We start from the raw sequence: 21,080 nt of genomic DNA, 5'->3' as shown, positions 1-21,080 counted from the left end.
AAAAGAGGCTCTAGTGGATATAGGCAATTTGCTGAACCACTTAAATATCGTCTTGTTTCCTTTTGGACAGGCTAAAGGCACAATAATTGGTATTAGAACTTTGGTTTCACGCTGTCCAAAAATTAAATTGATCGAAATCAACTTTTGACAACTCCAGAGTGTTCCTCGCGTCGAGACGAATCCGTTGCCGCAAACGAAATCGAAAACAGAGGTTGGAGAAGCTCACACGCGCCCCAAGAAGATCGGAGCGTGCACCCACACGTCAGACGCTCATTTGGAGGTTGAAGACGATTGAACCTCATTGTCCACGCGCCCCCACTTGCAGACACGCACCCAAAGGTTGAAGACGCATGAAGTCCATGCACCTCACGCGCCCTCACGTGCCCAGGAGAAGGAAGATGCCTGAAGTCCACACCCTCACGTGCCCCCATGAGCCTTAAAGGTCTTCAATGCGTGTAGATCACTCTCCCACGCGCCCCATGCGCCCAACAGTAACAGTGCGTGTACTCCATGCGCCAACGCTCACACAGACGCTATTGTAGCGCGTGCATCTCACGCGCCAGAAAATCAGGACCGTCCATTTTTTAGATCCTTGTTGGGCTTGATCTAAGCCATTTGGAGTCCAATTTCAACAATCAAATAGTACTTTCCAACTATTTGGATCATTCCGGACTCATCCGGACGGTTAAAATTTTGAAATTTTGTGTTTAAATTTTTTAAATTTAAATGGAAAGATCTAGAAGAGATAAGAGCTCTGAAAATGCCAGTAACTATGGGCGTCGGTCCATAGTGTCAAATGCCAAGTTTGAAGTTGAGAAGTTCGATGGAACAAACAACTTTGGCATGTGGCAGTGTGAAGTGATAGACGCTTTGATCCAACAAGAGTTGGATGTTACGTTGGAAGAACGATCAGATGACATGACTGAAAAGGATTGGAGGAAGCTTAAAACCCAAGCTTGTAGTACAATCCGGTTATACCTTACCAAAGAACAGAAGTATTTTGTCATGAGAGAGATAAATGCTAGGGAACTTTGGCAAAAATTAGAAGATAAGTTCATGAAGAAGAGCATTGAGAGTCGTTTGCACTTGAAGAAAAAACTCTTCAGATTCCAATTTCATGAAGGTATTTCAATGTCTGAACATCTGAATAGTTATAACCAAATTCTTGCTGATTTGTTAAACTTGGATGTTAAAATCCAAGATGAAGATAAATCTTTACTTTTGTTAAATTCCTTACCTGATATATATGAGCATTTAATTACTACTCTACTGTATGGGACGAAAAAGATTAATTTTGACGATGTATCTAGTTTTTTAATTAGTAATGAGTATCATAGAAAAGATAAGCAAGTACAACAAGATACATCAAGTGAAGCGTTAACAGCAAAAGGGAGATCACAGTCAAGGTATCCCGGAAAGAAGAAAGGTTTTCAATCGAAAACCTAGGCCATATACGTGGTTCATCAGTAAGTAGAAAGCTCGCCAGAGACGAGTGTTCTTTTTGTCGCAACAAAGGACACTGGAAGAAGGATTGTCCCAAGCTGAAGGGACAACAGCAAAATCAACCCACCACAGCCAATGTCGTGGACATAGATGATGATTCGAATTTTTTCTTAACAAGTTCATCATCCATTTGTCATTCCGATGAATGGATTATGAATTCCAGATGTACCTATCACATGTGTCCCAATCGAGACTGGTTTACTGACTTCACAAAGATTGGGGGTGGAGCAGTACTTATGGGCAATGACAGTGTCTGTAAGACTTAGGAAATAGGTAGCATTCGGTTAAAGCTGCATGATGGCAGCGTTAAGACTCTGACAGAAGTTCTGTACGTTTCAGACTTGCAGAAGAATTTCATCTTATTGGGATCTCTAGATTCAAAGGGATTTAGAATCACCATTGAAGACAGAACTCTCACAGTACTAATGGGAGTTTAGGTAGCAATGAAGGGTTTGAGGCGAGGAAACTTGTACTTCTTGCAAGGAAGTACTGTTAATGGAAGAGCTTCCACATGCTGTGAGAAGCTAGATGAGACTGATGCTGACACCACCAGTCTTTGGCATATGCGTATGGGACACGCAGGAGAAATTTTTTTGCAAATACTGGTGAAGCAAGGCTTACTCAAAGGTGCCAAAACTGGTAAACTGTCTTTCTGTGAGCACTGTGTATTGGGGAAGCAGAGGCGGATCAAGTTTGGAACCGCTGTACACAATACACAGGGAATACTTGACTATGTACACTCCGATGTCTGTGGATCTACCCAAAATGCATCTTTGGGAGCTAAGCATTGGTTTGTAACTTTTGTGGATAATTATTCTCGTCGTGTGTGAGTGTATATGATGAAGAATAAAGATGAAGTGCTGAAAATCTTTCTTGATTGGAAAAAAATGGTTTAGACTCAGACCGGCAGAAATATCAAGCGGCTCAAATTTGATAATGGAGGTGAGTACACTTCAGACCCCTTCATGAAAGTATGCCAGAGAGAGAGAATTGTCAGACACTTCATGGTACGAGGTACACCGTAGCAGAACGATGTGGTAGAATGAATGAATCGTACTTTACTAGAGAAAGTGCGATGTATGTTGCTAGATGCTGGATTCAATAAACAATTTTGGACTAAATCTATGATATATGTCTGCCACCTCATCAACCAACTACCCGCAGCTGCCAATGACGGGAAGACACCCACTGAAATGTGAAGAGGTACACATGCTACTGATTATGACTCTTTACATGTTTTCGAATGTCCTGCTTATTATCATGCTAAAGAAAGTAAACTTGATCCTAGAGCCAAGAAAGCAAAATTCTTGGGCTTTAGTACTGGTATAAAAGGGTATAGACTCCGGTGCATAGAGTCTAAAAAGGTGATCATCAGTAGAGATGTTACATTCAACGAATCTGAGATGCTTAAGTCACATAAGCATAAAGATTCCAATGAAGGCAGCTATGATAGCGAAACACCTGGTGATTTGTAAAAGGTACTGGAGTTTTCCATTCAAAATGATTCAGGATAAACAAATGGAGAGCACGGACAAGATGAGGTTAATAGTCCAGTCACAGTACCTCCAATACAACCTGAATCAATAGCAACCAACAGACCGAGATGAGAGAAATGTGTACCGACATGTTTTGCAGACTATGTGACATATGTATTACCAGCTGAAGGGGGTGAGATCCCAACCACTTACAGAGAAGTCATATAGTCCACAGTCTAGTGAATAAGTTGAATGGACAAAGGTGATGAATGAAGAGATGCAGTCTCTTCACCAATACCAGACTTGGGAGCTTGTGCCACTTCCAAAAAGAAAGAAGACAATTAGCTGTAAGTGGATCTTCAATAAAAAAGATGATCAAGCTGCTAAAAATAGATTGCAATACAAAGCTAGGTTGGTAGCCAAGGGTTACGCTCAGATAGAGAGAATTGACTATAGTGAAGCATTCTCTCCTGTTGTGAAGCATTCATCCATTCAGATATTGCTAACTTTGGTTGCACAATATGATCTTGAGTTAGCACAGCTTGATGTAAAGACAACTTTCTTACATAGTGATCTGGAAGAGGAGATTTATCTGTCTCAATCAGAAGGTTTCAAAGAAGCTGAAATAGAAAATTGAGTATGCAGTTTGAAAAAGTCACTCTATGGCTTGAAGCAGTCACCTCAGCAATAATATAAACCGTTTGACCGCTTTATGACAGACCTGAAATACACTCGTTATCAATACGATCGCTGTGCGTATTTCAGAAAACTTGTAAATAGATATTTCGTTTATTTGCTTTTATATGTAGATGATATGTTAATTGCATATAAAAGCAAGAGGGAGATAAATAGCTTAAAAACTTAGTTAAATCATGAGTTTGAAATGAAAGATGTGGGAGAAGCACGAAAAATATTGGGGATAGAGATCAGCAGAGATAGGGTGAAAGGTACGGTTCACCTTACTCATAAACAGTATCTAAAGAGAGTACTGCAACGTTTCAACATCGACTCGAAGACGAAACCGGTGAGTACTCCTATGGCCCAATATTTCAAGCTCAGTGCATTGTAGTCTCCTAAAGGTGATGAAGAGCGAGACTACATGAGGAATGTCCCATATGCAAGTATTGTTGGAAGCTTAATGTATGCAATGGTGTATACACGACCTGATATCTCCTAGGCTGTTAGCTTAGTTAGTAGCTATATGCATAATCCTGGAAATGTTTATTGGCATGCGGCTAAGTGGATTCTACGGTATATTTTAGGGACCGTAGATATTGGTTTGAAATTCGAGAATAGTGAAGATAGTTTAGTAACTGGATATGTTGACTCAGACTATACAGGTGATCTTGATAAACGCCGATCGACAACTGGATATGTGTTCACTATGGTAGGAGGACCAGTTAGTTAGCGATCAACTTTACAGTCGACAATTGCACTATCATCTACTGAGGCTGAATACATGGCTGTAACAGAAGCCGTTAAAGAAGCCATTTGGTTATAAGGATTGGTAACAAATTTCGGGTTTAAGCAGCAAGAGGTTACCATTTACTATGACAGTCAAAGTGCAATTCATTTAGCCAAGAATCAAGTATATCACTCTTGAACAAAACACATAGATGTCCGATTTCATTTTATACGTGAAATATTAGAAGAAGAGGACATCAAACTTAAGAAGATTGACACTGAAGATAATCCAGCAGATATGTTGAAGAAAGTCGTCACAGGGATCAAGTTCCAACACTATTTGGACCTGATCAGTATTGTACACTGTTGAGTACCCTCGGGTGCATTAGAGCGTATTCGATAGAGGAAGTCTCTCATGTCAAAGAATGATGTGTGTTCATTTAAAAAATGAATCAGTTTGCAAGCAGTCTGATATGACACACTTAGGTGGAGGGGGTGATTGTTGAACCACCCTAAGTGTGAAACTAATCCTTTGCAAACTCATTCACCAACCCCCTGCAAAGTCAGCACCGTTCTCCATTTTGGAGTACTAGGCCACCCACCCAAATCTCTCAAGCAAGGTCAAAAATTGCTATACTGAAATAAGAGATTGTAGGCTGCTCTTTCCTATAAATAGGAGAGCTCAGTTGTGTAGAATGTGTGGGCAAGTAACAGAGAGAAAGAGAGGACGTGAGAGAGAATTTGTAGAGTTTTTTATAATCTCGTACAAATTCAATAAAAGAGACTTCAGTGGATGTAGATAATTTACTGGACCACTTAAATATTGTCTTTTGTGATTTTGGACATACCAGAGGCACAACGGTAGTTCTGGTTAGTGCTACACTCATAATTTTATACATAATATTGTATGTATTGATCATTGGCAACTGATCAATTTTATTGGTATCATCTTTTTTAATTTAAAAGTTTAAAATGTAAAATGTTTACTCTTTCTAATAGCTGACACATAAACACGTAAAGTTATATAAATAAAATTGTAATTATAGATAATATTTTCATTTTGATTAATCCGTCTTGCTTGTACGTACATGATATATGCCCCATTAATACTCTCTAAAGATCAGTACTAAACTGAGAAATTAATAACACGTACTATACGTTATAAATTCGTGGATGATCACCACACATGTTTTGTCAAATAAATAGAGTACAATATAATATAAGAGGCTTGTAATTAATGGTGTTCGCATAGAATTTTTTTATTATTATTAGGAAAAAATGGTACGTCTTGAAGAAATTATTTTGTATTTTCGTGTTATATATATATGATTGACTGGGGAAGTCAACTCTGCATGCATTAAATTAAATTAAGTCCCAAATGTCATGATATCTAAATTCTCATTAATCGATCTCATGATTATATAATCACTGTATGTACGTATAAGACGGATATTATCGGGGTGTCCCAACGTACGCCTCTTAATATTTTAGTATATAATATTATTTTGTCTTTTTAATGCAGTCTAATTAATTAATTATCTTGTTAATTAAAAGGAAATTAAAAATGTTTGATGATAGTACTACTCATGTTTATTCTACCTGCTTGTACATACATACATACATGCATACATACATACATATACGTGTTGGGGTTATTTTATTGAGAAAATATAGTCCATCAGTCATCAGCATGAGCTTGCAATTGATACGTTATAATATATGTACTACTGTCATATTCCACCAAGTTGATATGCGTGTAAAACCTAAGATTACTTTGGAGACGAAAAATTATGCAAATATATATTGGAAAGCAATAATAATCAAGTTGAATTGTGTTCATGGTTCAAACTTGCCTAAAGGGACCAAGCATGCATGCATTATCAATATCATGTAGGTCCTAAGCTAGCCAGCCCTGATCTAATTTTTGATACTGAATTAATTATGGCCGCTTGATCTATAAACATGATTCGTGAATCTAATATATAGAAGAGTAAAAATGACAAATCACATATCGGTTAAATACTAATACTGGAGATGTGTGATGTAAATTGTAATGCTTCATTATAGCATTTCTTCTTCATAGAAGTCAATTGGCTTGTTATTTTTCTTCACGCAGCTTTTTTAATTGACTGGATTTTAAAATGCTCTCCTCATAAATTATTTTACAATATCTAGTACTCTTCATGTGTCCTTTCCTTTTACCAATATATATTTTTTAATAATGATTGATATAATTTGTAAGCGACACACGTTCTTTTTAAGAAAAATGAATAAATATGAAAATTACGTGAAAAAATTAATTTTTTAATGGTAGATCTTACTCTTTTTTAAAAAGAGTGTACCGCGCTTGCATACCCCATGACTTTATATAGTATTACTCATTTTTATCCCTCATTCGCTTATATATATATATATATCTTGCTTCGCTTCGCACTGTGAAATGTTGCTGATAATGATCTAGATGGTGGACAATAATGAAACATAATTCAGACGATCATGGATATGGTGATCAAGGACCCGATTTATTTGAGATCTTTGTCACAATCCAATAGATCGAACTAGCTAGTCCAAAAGTATTGGCCGGCCGGGTGCATATATGTTATATAATGTTGGCAAAGTTGACGTTGCAAAACATGTTCAACGTACTTCACTAATTTTTTGTGTCTTTGATGATTATAATTTGGAAAAGCGCGCGAGGATCTGTTTGGAAAAATAAAAAGTAAATTTGGTTGTATTAAATCACGACGGTGTAGTTGGTTAAGTATTTTTTCTGGGTTGGGTTGATTCTCCGTTTGTGAGAGTACCCTTTAAGGTGCCATTGCTTCCGGATAGCTAGTAATTTGATTGGTCCCATTCCACTGTTAACTATAATAATGTGTTTGTGACCAAGGAAAATGTGTACGTCTTCTGCTCTCAAATGCTATGAAAGAAATGCTTGTAATTAATCGAGCTCGATCGATCAAACCATTTCAAATTCAGCTTGGCTTTTGTTTGTAAAAACACACAAACTCGCAAATGCAGTTCATATATATTGTTTTGATCGAGTAACATATGAGTGACATGATCTACAAAAAAAGGCGCTTTACATATTGTTTTTTATGTTCTGTACTGTCATTGTTCACGCTTTTCCCCCCCATGAACTCAAACATTAATTATGAAGTTTTCCTGAGAAAAAGAAAAAGAAAATGAACATAATAAAGTCAGATGATGCGAAAACAGTGCATTATAATTAAGCAGATAGTGGAGTCCAGATCATATATGGCACCCATCATCGATCTAATTTTGTGCCTTTTTCTGGTTCCACGTCGTGTGCTTACCTTCTTGATGGAAATTTGGAACGGCAGAACGGGCATCGATTGAATTACATGGTCAGAAATAAACGCATCATATTCATGTAGAGTTCAACCACATTTAGTGCACAACAACTTGTTTACCAAATTTATTTAAGGCCTCATATTTTTTTTTTTTAAAGGAGTGAGCGAGACTTGTATATCTTATTCTATAGAAATTGAGTGAGACTTATGCACTTTAAAATTATATCTATCATTACTTGGATGTATGTGGGGGCTACAGAAGCTTTCCCACATACCCAAGGTTTTCGCAAGATAAGTTCTATGAATTCGGCCATTTCATATATAGTTTATTACAATTGACCTTAAGGTAGTACTTCTGTTTAATTCCCTTAATTTCCGTATCATAATACAATATACATACATTTATATATATATATATATAAATATATATATATATATATATTGTTAAACCACCATCTATCTGAAAAAGCTTAAGCTAGCAATACTGCATCCTGCAATACTGTCCAATGGTCAGCAATGGCTCCTAGCAATTCAGGATTGGATAAAATGCTATTTGAAAGTGAAATTTAAATTTCAAATTTCATAATTTTCAACATATCAATAGCTGATACGTTAATATATATTGTTATTTAAGTAAAAATTGTAAGTACTAATAACATTTTCCTTAATTATATCAATCCATTCCCCTATAAAACTTTGAGTACATGCAGTGGGTTGTAAATATATAATATATACGTACAGATTCTTAATTACAAGCATTTATTAATGAGTGAAATAAGGAATTGCAACCTTGACACTTGAATGATTTTAGCCAGGGAGTGCTAAGTTGGAGGGATGCAGTTGGTATTTTTGAGATGCTCTGCAACAGGTTCTTGCCGTGATGTAGGATTTGGTAGCCGTTGCTGACCATTGGAGAGTATTGCTAGCCTTTTTTCCTTTGAGAAAAAAAAAAAAAAAACCATACATCCATTGATTAAACGTCAAGCAATAAAAATCCCTATTATATATCAATCTCGTGTGTAAAGCATAATTAATAAAGTGATTATATGACTAATTTAATATGAAAGATAAATTGTCACATATCTTATCATCCTATAAGAATTAACATGTCGTTCTCCCGCTTTTCTCTCTGTTAACTCTCCCCCCTAATCGCCCCCGACCAAAAGCCGCGCTACCGTCGGGGGGGGGGGAGGAGGGGGGCGGTGGGAGCTTCGTCTCCCGCTCCCCTCCCTCTCTTGCTTTTTATTTTATTTTCTTTTGTTTGTTTTTGGTTTTCAGGTCCAATAAGGGAGGATTACCACTCCGGTCTGTCCAGCCGCTGACCGGCAACGCTCGCTTCTCCATGTTATCATTTAGAAGCCGATCTATAAGCCCACCGAACATGGTGCCGAACGGAGTGGGGAGTTGGCCGTACGCGCGGGACGAAGATTCGGCTCTCTGCAGCGTGTGGCTGTCACGCGCCACCAAGGGGTCTTCTGCGGACGTTTTCCTCGGTGTGTTTTGGTTCCTCAGTCTTCGGTTGTCAGTTTCCGTTCAGCGGTTTTCCTCCCAGTCGTTGCTCGCCGGTTGTCCTTTTTCCTTTTCTTTCCTTTGTTTTCGGCGTCCTCGCAGCTTGCTCTCTGGGTGGCGGCCGGAGCGGGGGAGACACAGTTCGTTTTGAGGTTTTTTTGCTTTCGGTTATGGTTTTGTTTCTGGTTTTTTCTATGCTGGTCTCCGGTTTTGTTTCTGGTTCCGTTTCATCTAGCCGAAGTGGTGTATGGGCTGGTGGGCTGGTTATGGTTACGGGGATGAAGCCGGCGACGGTGAGAAGCCCTTGTGACCTTGATCAGTTTTTCTGGCCTTTTCAAAATGATGGGCTGGCGATGATGATGGGATGCAGTCAGTGGTTGGTTTTTGGCTGGTTTGTTGTAAGAAACCCTTGTGCAGGTTATGCGTGGTGAAGGCTGCATGTGCGTGGTGCACTACCAGTGCGTGGTGCAGGCAGACAGATGAGCAGAAAGTGGATGGGCAAAAGGGAGTGAGCGTTCGGTGCTGAGGAGAGCATAGAGTGTTATCTGTTTGTTTTCTTTATTAGTCTGTTATGGGTGTTTTATTTAGGTTTTAATATTTTTCTGAAATAGACAAGTACCTCGCTTCTTTGAGGATGAGGGTTGTGAGTCTTCTCCTCTTATAGAGGGTGAAGGTTGGGTAGTGCCTCTCCTCCTTTGGAGGGTGAGGATGTTTGGTGTTGTTTTCTCGCAGACGAGTCGATATGAACACTTCTGTTTTTTACAGTCTCTCATCTCAGTATGGCGTCGTCATTGGAGAGCACAGAAGTTTTAGACACAGTCCAGCGTAATAGAATTTGCGTACGGGGAAGCGTACAACTTTTGGGTAGTTGGCTTATAATCGGGACTTGGTATCCGTAGTTATTGGTCACAGATGTAACTTTCTTCATTCAGTAATGAATTGAAGTCTATTTAAAAAAAATATATATATATGAAAGATAAGTTTTAAAATTTAAATTTTGTAAATCAAATCTTATTGTTTAAATGATATGGATTAATAGTATATTCTACAAACTGACTTGAAAATTAAATAGTGATGTGAATCAATGGTACTGTGCTTTAATTTACACACTGATTTAAAAATGGAATATCTCAACATTTAACAATAGATTGAATACATAAGCTAGGGAGATTGTCTGTGTTCATACTAGACAAGTTGGATATTGGCCTGGTTTGGATTCATAGATGAGATGAGATGAGATACTTTTAGATGAAAGATAAAAGTTGAATAAAATATTATTATTGTTTTATGATTTGAAAATGTTGAATTGAGATTTCAAAAAGTTTAATTGTTTATTATATTTTTTATGAAAATTTAAAAAAATTATAATGATGAGATGATATAAGATGAGTTGAAATGCTTTTCTAATTCAAAAAGGGCCGAACAAATTTTGCTAAATAGTGAGCTGTTGAATTGGTCTCCCCTCTCATGTGAACGATTTTGGAATCAGAAAGCTTTTGCCTGTCTTTTTACAACCTAAATCAACTGCATGCCCATATTTACTGACATTAACATTTGGATCATTTAAACCATATTTAACACGTTAACGTCATGTATTGTTATGTAAGTAATATGCCAGCACGTATCCCATCGAGTTATGTAATAAACAATCCCAACGGGTAATCCATGCGGGTTGTTTATTTAATATGTATTACAAATCACAAGCTTCGATCTTTAAGAAAATACCAAAAAGCAATAGCACGAAAAACAAACATTTCGTACCATTTACTACCTCCACAAAAAACCAGCTTACAAGTTAATTAACAATATTGGTTCAAAGCACAGCTAGGTCATCAAATGAGGTCAACCATGTCAGAAAATGGTCAGCTTCCTTATTGCATGTGAAATGTTCACCCTAGCTAAAACGTCAGATCACTAGACTCTGCTTACCACTAGGAATAATTCAATATGCAGACTTGACCAAAAAGTAGTGAAGATCAGATCGCTAGACTCTGCTAAGCACGCCATCTTCTTGTCGACCTTGCTTATCGGTAATTTCCTTCTCGGCGCTGTCCTCAAGGTTGATGCTTTTGTACCACTTGGCACAAAACAAGTAAATCAGAAAGTCAAAAGCCGTCAGGACTGCAATTAGGAAGAAAAACCTGTCAATGTGGCCTGTATTCAAGTTATCTGGGATCCAACCGGGGTTGTTGCCTCTAGCAGTAATCCCCATGACCATGTTAACCAGCATGCTACTAACATAATTTCCAAGTGAAATAGAAGCCATGCAAAGTGAACTTCCGAAGCTTTTAATACCATCCGGGGCTTGTCCATTAAAGAATTCTAATTGACCCACATACATAAACACTTCCGAGGCACCAACAAGAACATACTGTGGAATTTGCCATAATATGCTTAAGGAACTACCCTTCTGATCAGGCATTGCATGTTTGAGCCGCAGAATCTCAGTGGCACCAGCTGCAAGCATTGAAAACATCCCAATAATGAGCCCAATACCCATTCTTTGAAGTTCGGTTAACCCCTTGGGATTACCACTTAGTTTTCCAGCTAGGGGAACTAGAATTTGGCTATAAATTCCAGTGCAGATGAGGACACTGCAAATATCAAAGGCAGACATGCTAGCAGCTGGAAGGTGAAAGGCTCCAATCTTTGTGTTCATCTCATCTCCTTGCTCTACAAAGAGAGAAGCCATTTGAGTGAAGATGACCGAGTAGATTATAGTGCATAGCCAAATGGGTAACATTTTCAGAACACATTTGGCTTCTTCAACTTGAGTCACAGTGCAGAGCCTCCATGGACTTTTTGGGCCATCTAGATCTGTCTTCGTTATTGTTGCTGCCTTGTCCAAAAATCTGGAGGATTTCAAAAAACATATGATCTATAAGCGTATAGTACCGATCAAAGTAAATAAATCATTAATGCCTTTTCATTGAAATTTCTTCCAATTAAAATAACTTGTCAATGACCATACAACATGGTAGGCTGTTAACGGTCAGGGATAGAGTCTTACAATTAAAATATGCATCTCTTAATATATCATAAAAAATGTTAAATTGTCTTTTCAGTACTCACTCAAACTCGTTGCTGTGAATAATCTTCCTACTCCCTTTTATTGCAGAATCCTTTCCTTCAACCTCATACAGGTCATCCGGGTTGGCCGGAACCATGTTCCATTTCTTAGCAGCAGCGACAAAAACCTGAGCAACACGTGGCAAAGGGTTTCCACATGGCTTTGCGTGCCTGTAGCCAGGAGTCCCTATCAAAAATGATAACAGGGCAATAATAGCAGAACCTAAGGATGCCAAAAACCCAAGTGTCCATCTCCCAGTGTCTTCGTAGTAGACCAAAATAGTGTTTGACAAAAGAGACCCTGCGTTGAGTGCAAAATAAAAATAGCCAAAGAAAGCCGCTTTCGATCCTTTTTCTTTAGGGTTTTCCCCATCAAATTGGTCTGCTCCGAACGTGGCTAGAGCAGGCTGGTGCCCACCATATCCAAAAGCTACTAAATATATAGATAAATAAAAAATGGCTATGCCGATTGAAGATGTGGGCATGCAATCTAGTTTTCCATCACCGCATCCTGATGGTTTGATCATGAAAAGCCAAGACGTGAGTGACAACAGCCCCAAGCCCTAATAATAGGAAAACAATTTTGTTAGCAAACTAAAATATATATGTTAAAAGGATATAATTGAGAAGAAAAAGGATAGAGATGTATAATGGTTACCGCAACAAGAATGATTTGAAAGACAGCGCAGGTCAAGTAACGGCCCCAGTAGGAGTCGCTGAGGAATGCTCCAAACAACGAGAACAAGTAAACAGTTCCAGTCCACTTGCTAACACTATTGGCAGCATTAGCACTTTCTTCACCAAGAACTCTGGTTAAGAACAAAACCAAGTTCACAGCAACTCCAAAGAATGCTAGCGTCGCCAGGGCTTGGTTTGCTGTACCATATCATATAAATAATCGATCTTAGAACAAAAGAATTACTGGTTTTTATTTTTATTTTTAGGTTTTGTTTTTTTTTTTGGGGGGGGGGGGGGGGGGGGGGGGGGGGGGGGAATTGATTCAACGTATGTAATGATACATGTACTATTCTTTTTTATAATTTTTATACAACCATATGTTAATTGAGGATATTTATATAAAGTGATGTTATTTTTATAATTAAGTTGTTTTATAAAAAGATCCATCATTTAACACAATACTGTATAAAAATTGTAAATAAGTAAGGTTGTCATTATATCATTTTCCATATCCTGTGAATTATGTCAATGATTCATGTACCTAGCAAGATGCTTGTATATTTCCATCCTCCCGTGCCTCTTTTAACGAGGGAATCTTTCCACGGAGTACAAGTCGCCATCTGTCCAATCTTATTGAAGTTTTTGGTCACAGCTTCTGAATGTCCACAGTGCTTGTATTCGTCTATGACCTGCTAGAGGGAAATGATCATGATAAATATTGCAATTTAATGAATGCTTGATTAAATTAAAATTGAGAATCTCGACGGACAAGATCATAATAATTAAATACATACAGATAGTCATATTTGGCCAAGCAGCTAAATGTCACCACCATGCATCTGAATTATATTTATTTGATTCAAATTGGAATGCCTTGTTTTAACTTGTGCAGTCATAAAAACTAGTTGACCAAACTAGGGATATCTCCAAAAGCTACAAAATATGAAGTCCTAATTGCATGTATTTGATGGCTAAAGCTAGTTATTAGAACACCCCCCCCCCCCTCCCCCACCCCCCCACCCCAAAACAATATAAAAAAGAAAAGAAAAAGAAAGCAGCCCATGTGATTGATTTGTCTTGTTAAAGACTTGTTTTCCTTGTATGCTTTCTTTTCATCATGATCATGAATATCACATCATTTTACACAAAACTCAGTCGCTAGATCAACATATATAGTACTGCCACTCAGCTCTGTATATAAGACCCTCTGCCCATAACTAGCTAGCTAGGGACAGGCCAAGTCATGGACATGTCATGCATGCCTGTATACAAGAAAAAAGAGCCTGCGGATCGACCTGATCATCAGCTAGCTAGCTCATACCACTTGATATTTGAAATTAATTTGGTCCAATACATATAAATAATATTCTTCTATTTCTTCTATTTTGACTTGATTTAGTATAAGTTTCTCAACCTTTAGAGCAGTTTCGTTGGTGAAGTTGAGCGAGCCCGCCATATCTATAGCATGCGCAGCTAGCTAGCTATCCTTTCAATTAGCAACTGGTTTCTTCTGCGAACACGTCAAAAATTAATTGCATGCAAAACAAATGATGTATGGTATAACAAAAACCTTGTGAGCATGAATAAGATGAAGAACTTACCAGAGAGACGTTAGAAGATAAATATGATCGATTAAGATGCTAGCTTAAGGCCTTAGATGAAGAATAAAAAGGAGAAATTAATGTTGCCAAGGATAGGCCGGTTGAAAAGAGCTGGTGAAAGAGCTCAATATATAGGAAATGAGGGAGTGGGAGATCGTATGGATGGGAGGGAAATGTCATTCTCAACCTGACAGTGTTCTTGGTGCTGATTTCTTTTTTCTCGTTTGTTGGAAAAAATTAGAAAGTGACGGGGAAAAATATTGTGGAATAAGGAGAAAGAAAGGTCAATTTGGAAGACCGTGTGCCTCAAATTGGGTCCTTTATTCCATGAGTTTTTGTCAGTGGGCTTGACAATGACATCGTGATCTCTGATGTATCTTCAATTCTCTATTGCATGCCCAGGACTTTTTCCGATCGCTCAAATTTAGTAATATTAGTAACTGAGTTCTTCAACTTTTTTATACTGTCGGTAATATTTGTTCTTGCTCATGTGAAAATGAATTGATTTCATCAATAAGCATAAGGAGCAGTGGTGAACAGTATTTTTAGGTACGTCCAATATTATTATTTATTAGTATTTTTTGAAATTTTGCTTGGAATTGAGTAATGCTACATATAATACTTGTGGAGTGCCCAAGCGCCGTGCAGTCGCTTTGAAAAAGAGTGAGGTCCGCTATTAAAAAAAATTAGTTTTTTTCATGTAGATTTAGTATTTATTTACTTTTTTCAAAATGATTATGTGATACTTGCGTACTTATGACTGTAAGTATTATTTTTCATTTTAATTATAATAATTTACTTCTGTTAATTAAAATAATAACCCATCGAATCATGACGTACCTGAGTTAGCTAAAATTAATTAGTTAAACCAAGATTAATTTGATCAACAAGGCATTTGAATTCTTATAAAATCCCAAAATTAGAAAACGGGTCATGTTAATTAGAGTGCAACAATTAGTTTCATATATATCTTATTATCTACTATTTTAGTGGGAGGAATCTTTCCTTTCCAATTAATGAGAGTTGCATGTACGCAGTATTGTTTTTTGAGTCAAAATCTTTTAGGCTCATTTCACCCCCCAAAAAAAGAAATTCAGTTGTGAGTTCAGTTCGAGTTCACCAATTATATATGTAGATGACCGGGGAGGAAAACAAAAAATGCTAAACAGAAAGGGGTGCAGGCTTCGTTCCACAAATTAAGAATTAAATATGTATTCGATTAACTTTTGCCTATATTAAGACAAATCCACTTCATTACTGTTACAAACTATTTTGTAATTTCCTTTTCTTTAGAGTCTTACTACTAAATCATGTGATCAGTTGTGACATCTAACTAATATCCGCCTAATCTAATTGATTGCGTGGCAGATATTGATATGTTTGTCACATAAAGTACGTATCATTATTAAGATGATTGACTAGCTTGTCGATCGTCTTATATACGTACCAAGCACGACGTTAACGGTTTTTTTTTGCGAATATATTTTTGAAGAATATTTCATTTTCTCTAGATTGACTTGGTTGAATGATTTGGTTTCTAATTAACTCGGTTATTGTTATACCTGATTTAGTTTGGTTTCCAAAATTTTCCACCTTCCAAATTCAAAACCTACCATTTTCAAGCAACAGAATAACTCTATTAATGCCAGATGTCCTCCCTCAATCTCTCCCAAAATACTGTAACTTGTCCAATGTTCGAATTCAATCCATTTCCCTCTCCTTAAAACCCCACCTAGCTTGGATCTTCTTTGACATTTCCATATTGTTTTCTTGCATTGGCTGTCTACATGATTTTGTACGTGTTTGTGCTATAATATTATATATCCGGCCGGATCGAGTTGATCTTCTTCTTTTGCAATGGAAGAAGATGCTTCGAGCATGATTTCATGTGCCAAAATGAATGTGGTTGAAGAAACTTCAGATTCAAACAACACTATTTACACATTGCAGCCAAGCAACAAGCGCATGAGAGTAGCACATGACAGCAACACCTCCTTCGCAAAATTTAAAGGTGTCGTGCCTCAGCACAATGGACATTGGGGTGCACAAATATATGCTAACCATCAGAGGATTTGGCTAGGCACATTTAGATCAGAAAAGGAAGCAGCCATGGCTTATGATAGCGCTGCAATCAAGCTTCGGAGTGGGGACTCACACAGAAACTTTCCATGGACAGAACAGACTGCTCAAGAGCCAAAGTTCCAGACCCATTACAGCTCAGAAGCTGTGTTAAACATGATTAGGGATGGGTCCTATCCCTCCAAATTTGCTGCTTTTCTTCGTACACAATCTCAAAGCAACGAAATTGGAATCAGTCTCAAGCAAACAAGGATAGTGCATGGAGATGGACAGTTTTCATGCAGCAAACTTTTTCTAAAGGAATTGACACCAAGCGATGTGGGTAAGCTTAATAGACTTGTCATCCCAAAAAAATACGCAATCAGGTATTTTCCTTACATTTGCGAAAGTACTGTGGAAGATAACAAAGATGGTGATAATTGCGGCGCTGCCGTAGATGATGTCGAGTTGGTATTCTACGACAAGCAAATGAAGTCGTGGAAATTTCGATATTGCTATTGGAGGAGTAGCCAAAGTTTTGTATTCACAAGAGGCTGGAATAAATTCGTGAAGGAAAAGAAATTGAAGGCGAATGATATCATCACATTTTATACATGTGAAAGTGCCGATAAGGCAAAAGAGGGTGAAACATTTTGTTTGATAGATATAATTTATAATGGGGAAGGAACAAAGAATTGTTTGGTTGAGGGGATGGATGATCATGAGGCGCAGGTGGAATTAGAATTAAACTTGGGCAAAAGAAATATTGTTAGCTACAAAAATATAAGCGACGACGAGTACAAAAGATCTAATAAGGAAGAAAAGGTACTGATGATGAGTGGATCAGTCGTGGATATAACCCACAATCATGTGGATAAAAAAGGTATTAGGCTTTTTGGTGTACATATTATTGGAGATAATATCATTTGATTTTCATAATTATCCAATCACTTGGATTTGATGTTATCTTAATTTGATTTTTATAATAATTAAGATATTTAGCTTAACTCTTTTCTATGTAATTTTCTTATAAATAGACATTAATGTTTTGTATTCTAACACAATTGAAAATATAAAAGATTTAGCCCTCGAAGTTTTTGCTCTCTCTCTCTCTCTCTCTCTCATTTTCTTCTTTTAGCTGCTATTTTATTTTATAATTTCTATCATAGCATCAGAACTCTTAGCTAACGTTAAACTCAATCTTGTGGACCGTTTCTTTTATAGTTCTTCTTCTATGTACCTTTGCCTCTTGCAAAATGTTTATCTCCGTTGAACAATGTTTCATCTTAAATCCACGTATTTGGAGTATCTTTGTTAGTTGTGAGTATTTTTGTTAGGTCTTGGTAAGTTGTAAGCATTGTTTAAAGCATGATATCCATTTTTGGCCTCTTGATCTTGGTTTTATAGTTGACGAAAGCTATATGTAGCCCATTGTCGACTCAATCTTTTAGCCAATTATTCCTTTATTGGTTTGGCACATTATTGGGGCCACAACTCTAGATTTGATGTTCCAATTGCCAATTATTTCATCATTAACGCTAATCTCATCATCTCATTAGCGATTAATCAATGAATATGAAGCTTATACTCGATTTTCAAATTTAAAATTTCAAAGTTCACCGCCTTAAGTTTAAGGGGCCAGGATATTGGAGATAATAATATCAAATCAAATCAAATGATTTGATATTATTTGGATTTGATTTTCATAAGTTAAGATATTTACTTTATCTTATTTTCATGTAATTTTCCTATAAATAGAGACTAGTATTTTTTCGTATTCAAACACAATTAAAAATTATAAAAAAAATGTAGCGCACAAAGTACTTTCATCTCTCACTCTCTCTCCCCAATCTTCTTATTTCAGTTTCTATTTCATCTTATATTTGAACAGGGAGATGATGGCTCGTTTAGTTAATTTTCTTTCTTGGATCTCTAAGAATTCTACCCACAATGCTCGTGGAGTACTTTCACGTACGTACTCATGCATATGATTTTATTAATTTCTAGGTTCAAAGAGGTACTGCTGCTTAGTGCTTTCAGCTTAGTAGTACTGTTGGTGCAATTGCATGCATGACTACTTTTTATATATCATGTGTGTGTTCATGGAGATCATCAGCTTGTATTTAAGTCGGCCATTAGGATTATCAGAGTACTCTATTAATGCTTGTAATGTTGAACTTCATGATTAACTGGTTGATTAGAAACAAATTAAATTATTCATCCATGCAATTGATATCTCCATCTATATATGTGTGTGTGTGTGTGTTTGTGTATATAGAATGTCGTTTCTTGACAATTGATAAACTAATTCGGACAGATCGGTATCTCTTACGTACTAACTTCTTGATGATCCATAAGTACTTCATTATATATATATATATATATATATATATTGTTATAGTACTTAGCATGGCAATTTGACAACCCAAGTGACTCCTTTTTTTGGGTCTTTTTTTAATTAATTTCCATATTTAACTCACGTTAGAGTACTGTGATTCTATACTGTGATCAATTACTTGAATTCAATATTCACATTGCTTTTATATAATATTCCTTTGAGGTATATGTATATGGAGTTCGATTTTCCAACAAACTTTTCAGTATTGAAGTGGATATTCATTTTAAATACAAAATTATGTAGGATAAAATTATATGAAAAAATATATTTGCAAGTCTGTTTATTGATCATATATAAAATCCTGTACATTATTGTTCCAAATCCGTTAAAAAAACAATATTGCTGATTTATTTTCTTTTTTTCTGTAACTATAACTATATATATATTGACTTGTAAGTATCAAAATTCCAATCGAGTAATGCTATATACAGTCATGAAATGTACAAGTGATATGCAGTCATTTTGAAAAAGATTGAGTTTTACTATTAAAAAATTAATTTTTCTTCATATAGGTTCCGTAATTATTTATTTTTTTCACAGTGATTACACTATACTTACAAATTCACAATTATAAATATTATTTCTCATAAACAAGTCCTTAGCAATCCTTGTGTTCATCAATAAAGAGGCTGGCCCTTTTATTATCCCATCTAATTTAGGGATGGGATGCAATATAGAATATAGGCAATTCGACATAAAATCAAGAAATAAAACTAAAATTTGATGATTTCCACCGCATGCAAATTAAACAGTACTGATACATTGTTTCCGAAGATTTTAGTCTTAAAGTAGCTAGTACTGATCATGATATGGAAATGAAAACCATATCAATTAAAAGTTTGAAAATTCATCTTCTAGCTAGCTAGCTATAAACGCCCACTACATATTTCCTCAATTTTCTTCGATCGAGAAAATGTGAAATTCCGAAGATAAGTGGAACCTATTTTCATGGCAGAAGAGAAAAGGTATATAATGTAATAAGGACAGATCCATATTACACAGTGCATTCCTGACTTATTAAATCAAACCAAAATGTCACATTCAAGTTATCTTATCAGTTAGATAAGCTGTCTTCCACTCAATAGATCTATATTTTGCTTACTATTCATATATAGTAAAATTAAAACTATTTTCCACTTTAAATAAAAGAAAAACATGGTAAACTGTTTTCCTTTTCTGTCATTATATTCCTTTCTTCATCCTCCATCGTTCTTTAATTTTTTGAGCATTCATTGATCTTATCATGATGCGTTAGATCTTCCTGCATGCATCTAGCTAGTACATTTCCTATAGTAAAATGAGATTAGGATGTGGATCATGTGGTTTGTAGTTTATTCAAAGCAAAATTCAAATTACGTTTGCACGACATCTACTAATTGATTGAGTGAAAGCTTCGATAACGGGTGTGTGCTAGTCAACGCTCTTGCGCAACGAATGTATAATCCCTACAAGATAAATGGGTTTTTATGATTAAGATTTTGTGAGCAAAATGACTATTTCTAACGTGCTCATTTTGGTCACAAAAATTTATTTTTCTTGTAGTAAATATTCCCATTTATCTGTCAAATGGTTCAAAAGAAATGAACTTAGATATACACACACACACTCACCATATATATGCATGTAATTGCCGACACACTTCACACACAAAATAAGGATGAAGTATCGGATCATACTCTACAAGAAAAATAAGTATTTATGATAAGTTATTTGCGGCGAGAATATATACTCATTTTGATATAAAATAGTCATTTTAATTAACAAGGAATGACTGATCACAAATAAGCAATTTTTTTTTTAGTACTACAAAGAAAAAATATGCATCATATGTCCCAAATATGTGACATATTATACATGCATCAATTGATCAATCGAATATTTCATGCGTATTCATGATCGAGTCGGTGTGGGTACTGATCACAGTCATGTATGGTCATGATGTTCCTGGTGATCAATGGCCACCGAGATCCGTTTATGCGCCACATCATCAAACACTAGCTAGTACTGATCGTCATGATGTGCGTTCTCAAAAAGTAGTTGATTAATTAGGTCTTGGTTCATTCAAACAATT

At 36.3% G+C, this 21,080-nt stretch overlaps 2 protein-coding genes across 3 annotated transcripts; one reads left to right on the top strand and one right to left on the bottom strand.

Moving 5' to 3' along the window:
* Positions 1-10,822: 10,822 nt before the first annotated feature.
* Positions 10,823-14,662, bottom strand: LOC122294686 (protein NRT1/ PTR FAMILY 7.1-like). 2 transcript variants are annotated; one of them, XM_043103605.1, is made up of 6 exons: positions 14,554-14,662; positions 14,367-14,462; positions 13,494-13,641; positions 12,933-13,150; positions 12,278-12,837; positions 10,823-12,057 (listed from the first exon to the last, which is right to left on the bottom strand). In XM_043103605.1, the coding sequence occupies exons 2-6, from the start codon at positions 14,406-14,408 to the stop codon at positions 11,190-11,192; spliced, it is 1,836 nt and encodes a 611-aa protein (XP_042959539.1). In that variant the 5' UTR covers positions 14,409-14,462; positions 14,554-14,662; the 3' UTR covers positions 10,823-11,189. The 2 variants fall into 2 exon arrangements, with proteins under 2 accessions (XP_042959539.1, XP_042959540.1); XM_043103606.1 differs by having other exon boundaries at positions 14,367-14,459; positions 14,554-14,650.
* A 1,748-nt stretch (positions 14,663-16,410) lies between these two features.
* Positions 16,411-17,541, top strand: LOC122293857 (AP2/ERF and B3 domain-containing transcription factor At1g50680-like). The gene has a single exon (XM_043102303.1). It carries the CDS (start codon positions 16,411-16,413, stop codon positions 17,539-17,541), a length of 1,131 nt encoding a protein of 376 aa, XP_042958237.1.
* The last annotated feature ends 3,539 nt before the right edge of the window (positions 17,542-21,080 follow it).

This window comes from Carya illinoinensis, chromosome 14, assembly GCF_018687715.1.
Source record: "Carya illinoinensis cultivar Pawnee chromosome 14, C.illinoinensisPawnee_v1, whole genome shotgun sequence".
NCBI lineage: Eukaryota > Viridiplantae > Streptophyta > Magnoliopsida > Fagales > Juglandaceae > Carya > Carya illinoinensis.
This window is presented reverse-complemented; position numbering and strand designations above follow the sequence as displayed.